The 12549-nt window shown below is 34.3% G+C and overlaps 1 protein-coding gene across 2 annotated transcripts in view; it reads left to right on the forward strand.

Annotated features, from left to right (window-relative positions):
* The window catches only part of CHODL (chondrolectin), a 25292-nt gene that overhangs the window by 7108 nt on the left and 5635 nt on the right, over positions 1-12549 (forward strand). For both annotated transcript variants that reach the window (XM_011984884.1, XM_011984885.1), the window contains exons 2-5: positions 4729-5038; positions 5191-5348; positions 8344-8430; positions 10866-10968. In XM_011984884.1, coding sequence (XP_011840274.1) covers positions 4729-5038; positions 5191-5348; positions 8344-8430; positions 10866-10968 — 658 coding nt within the window. The remainder of the gene's footprint in view (positions 1-4728; positions 5039-5190; positions 5349-8343; positions 8431-10865; positions 10969-12549) is intronic.

Genomic DNA, 12549 nt, shown 5'->3' on the forward strand with positions numbered 1-12549 from the left:
ATTTATATATTTTATATAAAGAAGTCTCTTCTCTATAAAAGAAATATTCTATACAATATTTCTCTAAAAATTCAGTGCAATCCGTACTACAAACCTCCATGACACACGTTTACCTATGTAATAAATCTGTGCATCCTACATATGTACCCATGAACTTACATGTTAAAAAATCCAGTGCAGAAAAACTTGCATATTTAAATACTTTTCAGATTTAAAAATTAATTAGCTCCTAGTGCACATCTAGCAAATAAATTATCTTGAATGTTATTTTCTCAATATGTTCGTAGAGAAATTACCTTGAATTTTATTTTCTCAGTATGTTTGTAGAATCCTGGGCAGATCTTTTCTCTCTCTTGTAGATAAGCCCACAATTAAAGGATGGCTTCAACTGCAGATGCTAGTTGACATTTAGTAATTTATAGTTAGACGGCATAAATGTAACCTTAGTGTAATAGAACCCATTGTATGGTTCTCTGAAGACTTATCTATCCCATAAAATGTTGATGGAAGATTTTATCTGAACATAACATTTGAAAATAAGAGACAGAGAAATTCTCCATATCATCTCACAGAATGAGACGAGAGGTCATTGTAATTGTTCTCTAGGAAGGTTGGCTTTTACAGAAGTGCGAAAGTTGCTTCCAGAAGATCTGCATTAATAAAACTTTTCTGGGAATTAGGGCAACATTTGTTTCCCAGCTGTTGGAGTTTCACTGCATCAGTAGCCAAATGTGATCAGCTGAAATAGCGGTGAGATGTTCAATAGCTGCTGCTTCTGCTGATTTTGCTGCAACTTGGACCAAATTTGCACGCTAAGGTGGAAATCAGTAATAAAATAGAATTGAGTATAAAGAAATTCAGTGTCAGCTTTAAATGATTGTATATAAACCCATAAAAATTGTGCAATATATTTATAATTTCCTGAAAACTGCCTTGCTAGATCTGAACTGGTAGTGACTTTTCAGTTCAAACTCTGTAGACACAGCTGATGATCAAACTTTAGAGTTAATATATCCATTCCGGTTGATGAGGGGATGCTCTCTTGATGCCCTTAGAGTCTCCCTGCCATGCAGCCATCACAGTCTCCACTCTCTCAAGCAGGACCTGAGGACTGTTCTATTATCCACAACCAGAGACATGGCCTGGCACAGAGAGTGTCAAGCTGGCCATTGTCCAGGGCCTGCGCAGCATTGATTGTTAATTATTTTCAATATAATCTCTGTCCCTAGATTTTTTCTTTTATTATTATTATATCTGTATAAACTAACATAATGGTGTTAGAAATTTCCACACGAAACCTAAAGCTCTCATGCATTTAATTAGAAGTGCTATCTTAATTTTGTGAGTTAATTTACATCACCATTTTTGTATGCTCATCATGAGAAAATCTGTGTTGCATTTATCTTTTAATGTCAGAGATAATGAACAGTGACTTTTAGCATATGCATCACACCCAGGAATTCCCTAAATGTGTGAGGCTTTGTTACATATAACAAACTTTTTGCTCACTGAAAGGTCTGGCTAGTCTGTTGTTTTATTTTTTTTTTAATATGACATTTTTTGATATCTTGCAAAACAATCTTGGTAGGGAAATTTAATATTTCAAAAGTGCTGGGATAAAATCCAAGGCAGAAAGTTCTTGGAGCGAAAAATTGAACAAGTTGAAAACTCAAGGGAATGTAATTAAGATATATTTGGACACTTAGAACTAGGTAAAGGATGTAGTAGATGAAAATGGAAACAGCATGCTTCTAAATACAAGCAGGGAAACACAGGCGTAATGGCATTGTTAGGCTCTGATCCAGAACAACCATTTGAAATGATGAAATCATCACAAAACTTTATAATGTATTAGGAGAAATTTTAAAATAATACATTAATTTTCAGAGTCAGCCATTAGGACTCTCTTAATCATCTCTCAAAGAATATTTATTTTCAGGCTGGTTTGTCCTGAAGTCTCTCTAACTTATTTTCCATGGTCATTCACACTAATATGTTCTTTTGCATTAACAATTTGGGCAGCCTGTTAATTTGTTCATATTTTTCAGTGTGTCGCTCCTGGGTCCAGATCCAGGTAATGAAACAGAGGGAACCACTCTTGGCTTGCTTGCATTGCCAGCACTACTAGTTTATGGTTGGCTGTTCTCAGTTTGTGTCAAGATATTGAATGCCTATCACTCAAACACTGTCGAGAAGTTAATGACCTTCCACTGATTTCTGCGCCTTTCTGTCTGAGTGTCATCATAGGTCCTTAATTGCTGACTCCAGAAGGGAATGGATATGATACACTGGCTCAGCGTGATGTACTGTAATTAAAGTACAAAGTTTGAATGCTTTTTTTTTTTTTTTGCCAGTACTTAAATACAAGAATCTCCCCCAACCCCACAAATCCCTGACTACTGACAACTTTTATTGATAGGCTACACAATTAAATACATAGTAGAAAAGGCCATAAATACCAACAAGAATAATGTTAATGGAGATGAATTGTAAGAAAGTAGTGAAACTATTTCCTAATTTCTTAGCATAAAGTAATTTGTCTTAATTTTACATAAAGTAATCGATAGTCTGTTTTCCAAGTCCAAATCTAAGCTAAAAGAGGGCAAGACTAAGAAAGTAGAAGCGGCTATGGAAAGCAGTTTGGGCACAGGAAATAGTAACAGAGAGGGATCCTTGGTGGTTTTAAAAGTTGACAGCAGAGAGCAGAGGTGAACAAAAGTAGAAGCAGTGAAAATCAAAACAAGACAGAATGACCATTCTGGATCTTGTTTATAATCCTGCCATACATTCTTAATGGTAAACAAGGGTGAGTGTAGACAATAGAACAATAGAAAATCCATTGCTTGTAGAACTAGCTAAATCCTATACACCATAATATCCTTGATGTCAATCTATTATCTATCTATCTATCTATCTATCTATCTATCTATCTATCTATCTATCTATCTATCTATTTATCTATCTCTGGCATATATATGTAATATAAATATCTGTGATTTATTATGACATGATGTCATGCATATTTGCAGCTATTTCACTTGATAATTAGGAAAATTAACACTGCTTAACATGCAGAGGTATGTAAAATTTAATTTTGAGATTTTTTTTCCAAACTCTTTTTGCCTATGTGTTCAAGACTTCACAAATGTTATTAGAGCAGAATCTCATTATGAGGTCTCAAAACTTCTTTTAAGCTTGTTTGGGATTCTGGCTAATATCTTGAAATAAATTGATTTTCAGGATACTACAAATAATGACTTTATTGGGTATAGTATAGACTATACATAATCAATAGATGTCAGGAAAGGTGGTTAGGTGGTTGAATGGAATTCTGTAACATAAAAATCTTTAAAATACAGGTTTAAGATAAAAAATAGATTTTAAACTTCCCTTCCAAATTCAGAGTATTCTGTGTATTTATTTATAGATTTTGGATATTTGGTTGGTCCTAATCTTTATTCCTGAAGAAATATGCAATAAAACCACTACAGAGAAAGATGAATTTAAATGAATTTTTTTAAGCTTAATAAAATTCTGAGTTAGGGAAGATTTGAAAAATGTAATACTCTTACTTTCAAACTCATAAAGGAACGAATGGAGCACTTTTAAGGTTAAATTAGAGGAAGACATTGTTATTTCATATGTGTTTAATATATAAGGAGAGCCTCTAAAGCTGAGAGAAATAATTTGTTCTCAAGTCTGCTAAATATTTATTACCTTAATTGTTTTGAGCTAATCATTTAACTGTCTTTGAGAGACCAGTTTGGCCAAATTTCAGCCTACTCATCTCTCCATCCAAATTGTGAGAAATCAACAACAGCTAGCCATTGGTAAGATTTTACTAGCTCCTTTATTTCATGATATATTTGTTGCACTGTTCTCTAAGGCATCATCTTTTTTCACATTTAAATTACATTCTTTTTTTTAAAGTACTTAATTCTCTAAGTTCATAGTTGGGAGATTTTAATTTGCAATTTATCACTTATCAGAGATGTCTCTGTAAAATGAGAGAAGACATTGGCCTCGGAATCGGAGTTTACACACAGTATCTCCCCAAAGACCCCAGAAAATATTCAAAAAATTGGTAATGAGATTTTTTCAGAGAGAGTGAGGATTTTAGAACTCTATCCTGTCACTTCCAATGTAATATTATGTTAATTAATCGTTTATTACTACCGATTACCTTCATTCTGTCCTCTTTTAACTTTCAATTTTAGTAGATTTGCTTTCGGGTATACAAAATGAAAGCAAATATTTGTACCTTAAATCTGCCACTTTGTATCTTCTTCAGAATACCTTATATAAAATTGTTTCATTATATGTTACTTGTTTTTGATAATTAATTTGCGTTATGAGTTGTTATTCTTCTTTCATTAAGTTTTAGCTCACTTTACTATACACTCCTGAAATTCCTTTAGCTATTTTCATTTGCTATGTTAATTGGTTTATAAAATCTAAGCCAGAAGAGTTATAACCTTCCTTAACAAACATTGCTTGAAGTACTGAGTTTAAAAGTTTATGTTCCAAGTTTACGAGGGAATCAATTTGCTTTTACAAATTGCAAGCAATAGGCTAGAAAATAAACTTTACAAAGTAATTCAGTGGGAGAAGCATTTCTGGTAATGTATTTTCTGCTTTGATTGGTTCTTAAATTTTGATTCTTAGTGTTGTTACAAATAGAGTTCAGATTATCAATATATGGGCATCTTTTTTTTTTTTTTTTTCCAGGCCAAAAGGTGTGTTTTGCTGACTTCAAGCATCCCTGCTACAAAATGGCCTACTTCCATGAACTGTCCAGCCGAGTGAGCTTTCAGGAGGCGCGCCTGGCTTGTGAGAGTGAGGGAGGAGTCCTCCTCAGCCTTGAGAATGAAGCAGAACAGAAGTTAATAGAGAGCATGTTGCAAAACCTGACAAAACCCGGAACGGGGATTTCTGATGGTGATTTCTGGATAGGGCTTTGGAGGAATGGAGATGGGCAAACATCTGGTGCCTGCCCAGATCTCTACCAGTGGTCTGATGGAAGCAATTCCCAGTACCGGTGAGTATGGATCTTGAGCAGTTGACAGGCGTTCTGGGGAACTCCACAAGGTAGAGGAAGGACTCTGTTACCTGTAGAGGATCTCAGAGTAGGACAGGCAGAATCATTTAGTAGTCATGTATCTGAGTGTTCCTGTTACTCTCTGTTTGCAGAAACTGGTACACGGATGAACCTTCCTGCGGAAGTGAAAAGTGTGTTGTGATGTATCACCAACCAACTGCCAATCCTGGCCTTGGAGGTCCCTACCTTTACCAGTGGAATGATGACAGGTGCAACATGAAGCACAATTATATTTGCAAGTATGAACCAGGTAAGCAGTAGCAAAAGAAGGTATAGAAGATTTTGCGCATTTTTCATTGTATTAAGTTTTGTCTTTAATTTTCACTACCTGTGGCTCTTTTTGTTTTTCTGCTGTGGAATAGAAAATTACCTTGCAGCTTCTCATATCACTCGTGTAATGAAGTATATCATATGCTGTAGAGCAAACTGCCCAATGAGCTCAAAGAAGAGAGTGAATAAAAACATCTGAAGAGATGTCTTTAAGAAAAAATAATCATTTCTAACAATAAAACCAATTTTTTTTTGTAAATAGATTTTGTAAACAATACATAGCTGTTTTAAAATATTTTAAACATTACTATAATATGTGGGAAGTAGATGTAAGTCACCAGAGCACCTGTAGACTTACACACGTGAGCAGCACTTCTTTATCTGATTTTAAGAGAACAAAGCACTTTCTCCTGGAACATTTGCTTATCATTTTATGGTATAATACTTGACATGTGGTACTCAGTAAAAATAAGACTATCGTAGCTCATTGCCCCATAGTGGAAAAAAGCAGGAAGATATGATTCGTTCTCCCTGTGATTCCTATTCTTGAAACATGTCTCCTCAGTGAGCTTTCTTAAATTGTCAATTTGAATTACTTTGAATAGGATAGATCATCTGAATTCATATTTGACTGAAAGAGAGACTAATATAAACTCCGTGGACTCATTTTTTAAAACCATCTGAGAAAGTCAAGTTAGATCCTTAGGCTTTGAGATTTCTTTGCTGTTTTTCTCCTCCGCAGTGTTTGGAAGTCTCATTTTAACTCTTCTGGAGAGGTGTCTGCTTGAACTCATAATACATGTTCACAGAAGGCAATTATAGTTGAATACTGCTGCTTCCATTATTCTCTTGAAATTACATGATTCTTTTTCTCTTAATACCATAAAGCACAAAGGATTATTTGGATTAGGCTTACCCTTGTCTTACATTTATCCTGCTCTTGAGTGTATTAGCCAACTTTTTATATCCCTGGTGAGTTTATTCTTTAACCATCTTGGTTGCTAAACCCATCATTACCCTCCGGGAAGCCTTTGCAAAGCTGAGTCTGTTAGGCGCTTATGTCCTTTATTTTTCTCTTGGAGAAATATAAAGTTGAAATTCTCTAATATTTTAAATTTGTGACATTCCATGTACTTAAGACTATTGAATAATACAATATTATGCATTATTCTTAATATTACATTGTCGCCTTCTCCTTTCTTTTGAGTTCAGAGGTCAATTATTTGACCCTTCATTGTATTTATTTTATTTTTGCATTCAAATTGATGCCATTATTTAGCACACTATAAATCTTACAATCTTCTTTACTTGTTTTTGTATTAGGTGATCTAGGTTTACATTACTCATGCAAGAGCATTTATGATATAAAATTATTCTTTCTTTATCTTCTCCATTCTACCCAAATCTTCAAATGATCTATATTTACTAAAATATTCTTTCATGTAGTTTTTGTTTTGAAGCACATTCACAGGTTTACTGTTGGCCTTATTAATGTGCTCAGGATTTTTATTTTTTATGTCATGATTTAATCTTTTATGTCTTTTTATTTCTATTTAGTTAACCCTCCTTGAGCTTGGTGTCTGCTTTGTAAAGGATGTTGGTTTGATTAAATTCCTTGGTTATATAATTACCAAGTTTTATGTATTTACCAATCTTTAGTGATATTTTGCATAATATTTATATTATTTGTTTAAAAATACCAGTTGACTAGGCATAGGGTGACTAAGTTCTCTAGAAGAGTACATAGAGTCTAGGACTGAATCTGAAACCCAGAGGAGGCTATTAAAATGTCAGGGTAAAATTTGTGTACAAGAATAACAAATATTACTACAAAATGGTGTATGATTAAACTTCCAACAAAGGGGGACTCTATGACATTATAAGGCAATGTAAGAATGGTAAACATTAAATTAAATTCTTCTCTATCTTAAAGACTACATAAGATGTTACGTGTGTTCTTATTTCAATTGACAAAAGTAGAGAGTCACACTTTTGGAACAAATGGAAACCAATTTATGTTTTTTGAAATAATTCAATTTACTTTCATTGAATTATTTATTTAACAAATAGTTCCTTAAGGAAAAGAAAAATAGAAAATAGAGCAATACCAAATCATGACAAGAAACTTCAACAATTTTAAAGTGTGTGACAAGAGGAGAAAATATCAGGAATAATAGTTAATGGATGCTGGGCTTAATACTTCAGTGATGGGATGATCTGTGCAGCAAAGCACCGTGGCACATGTTTACCCATGTAACAAACCTGCACATTCTGCTCATGTACCCCTGAGCTTAAAAGTTAGAAAAACAATAAAAAATAAAGTGTGTGGCAATTAAAGAGACGTCTATAAAACTAGGGAAAGAAACAACTTGCAAGCTTTAATTTAGTGTTATTATTATTAGTTTTAAAAGTGGACACTATTGAAAAGCAAATCTAAGGACGGCATTGTATGTGCAGAACAGAAATGTGGCTTAGAACATGGTTGCTCGAATCATCAATTCCAAATTCAATCCACATACGGTCATCTGCTGATTATTATTGCAAGGGGAAACCTAAATAATACACTGATATTAGTAAAGAAATTATCTTGCATGTCTCTGAATTGCATTTAATATATCACACTCTTACGTTTGCCAATTCTTGGTTAGCCTTGCTTAACTTTGTGCCTGGTCCACCATTATTGCCTGCAACAGGCTATCATCAGCACAGACCCACAGTTGATTGCTAATTACAGTTTGGAGTTTTAAGGGAGAATGTATCAACTCCATCTTTTATTCAAAGATAATTAAATGCTGACTTTAGAGTTAGATCACTTCACGTAAATTTAAATTCAGATTATATTTTATTAGCTGTAAGCTGTTCAGAAATCAAAATTGTGGCGTTTTTATTATTTTCTAATATAATTTCATATTTATATGTGTTTTCAGTTCTCTTGTTTAATCATTATATATGCTGGTGTTTCTTATTATTTACAGAGATTAATCCAACAGCTCCCGCAGAAAAGCCTTATCTTACAAATCAACCAGGAGACACCCAGCAAAATGTGGTTGTTACTGAAGCAGGTAACTACTTCATGTGTCCTTAACTTCGTCAAGAAATGAACTGTACTTTCAAACGCTGCTTCATGTTGACCCAGTGAAACTTGTCTTGCCTGGAGAAGTGGTTCACTAAGTATGGTCCTATGGAAATTTACTTTTGAACTAGGTTAGAAAAAATTATGCTAAGCTAGTATTTGAATAGAAAAACCTGTTTTGTTTTCTTCAGAGTGGTACTAAACTAAGTGATCCACATTAAAATTTGGGTCTGGCCAGACACAGGGGCTCACACCTGTAATCCCAGCAATTTGGGGGACTGAGGCAGGTGGATCACTTGAACCCAGGAGTTCGAGACCATCCTGAGCAACCTGGCGAGACCCCGTCTCTGCAAAAAATACAAAAAATTAGAGTGGCATGGTGGTACACACCTGTAGTCCTAGTTACTTGGAGGCTAAGGTGGGAGAATCACCTGAGCTTGGGAAGTCGAGGCTGCAGTGAGCAGTGATCATGCCACTATAGTCCAGTTTGGCCAACAAAGTGAGACCCTGTCTCAAAAAAGCAAACAATAACAACAACAACAAACAAACAAACAAAAACACCAACAGCAACAACAAAAAAACTTTGGATCTACAATAAATTTCTCTAACAACACGTAGGTGTCATGATGCAAACTGGCACATTCAGTGGAGAGCAAACAGGGATGTGCTGGTAAATGTTTAGGGATTGGCTGAATCCTTAAATTGCTTGAAGTCAAACAAGAGTGGGTGGAAACAGCAACTTATCACTCAGATGCCCCATTGCTCATGAGTTTGTCTTCTGCTAGTAAATGAAGTGATGCACAGTTAAGTGGAAAGCTTTATCTGCATCTGGTCCACTTTGACCAGAATTATTCAGATTAGTCATGATGATGACTTTTAATTTACAAGCTAAATGCATAGTTCTTCAATTTGCTTTTTCTGCATAGACATGATATTAAGGCTTAGTGCTTTTCACTTTTCAGGTGCTTGGTTTTAAAACCATTGAGAACATCTAAACCTAATTAAAAGGATCCGTAGGCTGGGCGCAGTGGCTCACACTTGTAATCCCAGCACTTTGGGTGGCCGAGGTGGGTGGGTCACCTGAGGTCAGGAGTTTGAGACCAGCTTGGCCAACATGGGGAAACCCTGTCTCTAGTAAAAAATACAAAAATTAGCTGGGTATGGTGGCAGGTGCCTGTAATACCAGCTATTTGGGAGGCCGAGACAGGAGAATCACTCGAAACCAGGAGGTGGAGGTTACAGTGAGCCGAGATTGTGCCATTGCACTCTGGCCTGGGAGACAGAGCAAGACTCTGTCCCCCCACCCAAAAAAACAAAAATCACATTAGAAATATTATTTTCTCTTATGAAATTGAACAAATGTTTATTAAAGTAGTTTTAAGTTGTATGGAATTACAGTGTCACGGTTTTTTAATTTCACTAAGAATACCTAGCATTATCCAATGTGATGGAACAGGATTAAAAAATGATTCATGTTAGAATTTAATTAAGATAAGTCTTTGTGCTGCCAGAGTCTTGTGTCTCTGAGTTGTGACTGTATCATCGGTTAATATTTGCATATTTCAGTTTAATCCCAGTGACTCTTGTATGCAATCATGACACTAAGCTTATTGGCTAGGTAATTACTTACCTAATATATTTAAAATAATTTTAAGAATTATTATTTTAATAATAAGTACTTATTTTTGTAAGTAATGATTGAGAAGGAGTGATGAAATGAGTTAGCTAAGATTATTAATGAAAGCTAGTCCACGTCTGAATTGTAGATTTAATAATAGTTTTGGAAGTATGGATATCAAATTGGAACAGTTTGATATCACTACAATTCAGTACCATTCAATTTTCAGTACCATAAAACTTTGTTTTTAATTTTTACCAAAATATGAATACAGTCATGTGCCACTTAACAATGGAGATATGTTCTGAGAGATGCACCATTAGACGATTTTGTCATTGTGCGAACATCATAGAGTGTACTTAAACGTAGATTGTATAGCTTACTACACATCTAGGCTGTTTGACATGGCCTATTACTTCCAGGCTACAAACCCCTGCAGCATGTTACTGTACGGAATGCTGTAGACAACTGTAACACAATGGAATTTATATATCAAAACCTATCTAAACATAGAAGTGTATAAAATAGGATATCAAATACAAAAGACGGTACACCTACAGAGGGCAGCTCCATTATAATCTTATGGGACCACTGTCATAAATGTGGTCCATCACTAACTGAAATGTCACTATGTGGTGCATGACTGTTTATTATTTCATTAGATTTTTCAATATTTTGAGAAGAACTTTAGGGCCAATTTATTGAAAATTCTATTTCACCTTAATTTTTTGAAACATTCTTACATATTTTTGCATTAGAATTCTTCCTCAACTATCTTTTCACATGAAGACTGTTTTATTTTGTAGGTATAATTCCCAATCTAATTTATGTTGTTATACCAACAATACCCCTGCTGTTACTGATACTGGTTGCTTTTGGAACCTGTTGTTTCCAGATGCTGCATAAAAGGTAAATAACTCATATATGTAGAGACAATTTGAAAAACTTTAAATAGGTCTTCAGTAATGTTTTAAAGCTATTAGTATAAAGTTAATTATATTTTAATTTTCCTTAAATCCTATACATACAATCCTATACAATCTAATAAGATATACATTGAGGATAGGATTAATGTAATATATCATTTAATCCTCACAAGACTTATTAAGCAGTTACCCTTCTGTTTGTATTTCTCAGTTGAGAAGATGGTGTCTTAGATGGGTTACCTAGTCTGCCTTGGTTACCTAGTCATAGCTAGTGTCCATGCTGAATCTGAAATTTGGATGTTTGTAAACTTCCAACATATACACTCTACTAAACTGTTTTTTGTTATAAAATATAAGAATTAATGCTAGACTTTTCAATCTAGACATCAAGCTATATGTAAGACTTGATATTTTTGGGTTCATTTTGTATTACTTTTCAAAATTCAAGTCACAGGTTTCTGTTTTATTTCAAAAAGATCTTTTAAGAATAGGAAATAAAATACAGTGGTTCAAACAGGTCACTTTTTGCCAGGTATCTTGAAATAAAATCCTCTATTTTACCAGCAAGATTTCTGGGAGATTATTATGACTTTTGTATCTGCTTACTCATACCCTAGAATTAGAGAAGTTTTTCCATGTGTCCCAATTTTTTAATAAAAATGAAACAAAATTCAATAAAATGAAAATTTATTTCATTTTCAAATAAAAATGAAATATAAATATGTATCAAAATAAAAAAAATGAAAAGCTGTTCTGTTTATGTAAGAGCATGTTCGCTAGAATAAGCTAGACATCTTTGTCTGAGTGGTTTAAATAAGAACTGATCAAGAGAATGCCTCCATCAGAAAGGACCTGCAAACATGCATTTTTCTCTTTTGACCTTACTTCATCTTCTTCTTTTGCTGAAATAAACCCTAAAGAACCCATTAAGTAACAAAAGACCTAGAAAAAATTTAAGTAATTCTTAAATGAAATACTAATTCTACACAAAAGTCACATTAATAACCATTTTTAACCATTTAGAACATTTTTGTGCTTTTTATAAATTTTCTTGGCTTATATTCCATACATGTTAGATGATTGTAGAATAGAGTTGTGTTAATCTTACTTATTTGGATGGAAATCTACAAACCATACAATTTGGACATAATATTTTATTAGTAACCAAAACAGCTAAATCTAAATGAATTAAGTAATATTTTAAAAGGGTGATGGTCAGGTGTGTTTAGAAATAGTTCTTTTTTCTCTTTGAGGGAATTCTGCAATGTCTGGTAGATGGAGAGGAGGGGATGGGGAGACGTCTGTGAAGATTGAGGCAGATGCTGGGAACTGGGGCTGGGGTGGTCAGGGAGCAAGTAAGTGCACAACACAGTGAACTGGGACAAACACTTTTGGTCCAGGCAAGAGATTATCCCGAGGAAACCAGCCCAAAGAAATCTACTTTTGACAGGGCATCCAGTAGAGAATGACTTGGGTGCATCACCTGAGGTCGGGAGTTTGAGACCACCCTGGCTAACATGGCAAAACCCCATCTCTCCTAAAAATACAAAAAATAGCCAGGCGT

Source organism: Mandrillus leucophaeus, unplaced genomic scaffold (genome assembly GCF_000951045.1).
Source record: "Mandrillus leucophaeus isolate KB7577 unplaced genomic scaffold, Mleu.le_1.0 Scaffold275, whole genome shotgun sequence".
Taxonomy (NCBI): domain Eukaryota; kingdom Metazoa; phylum Chordata; class Mammalia; order Primates; family Cercopithecidae; genus Mandrillus; species Mandrillus leucophaeus.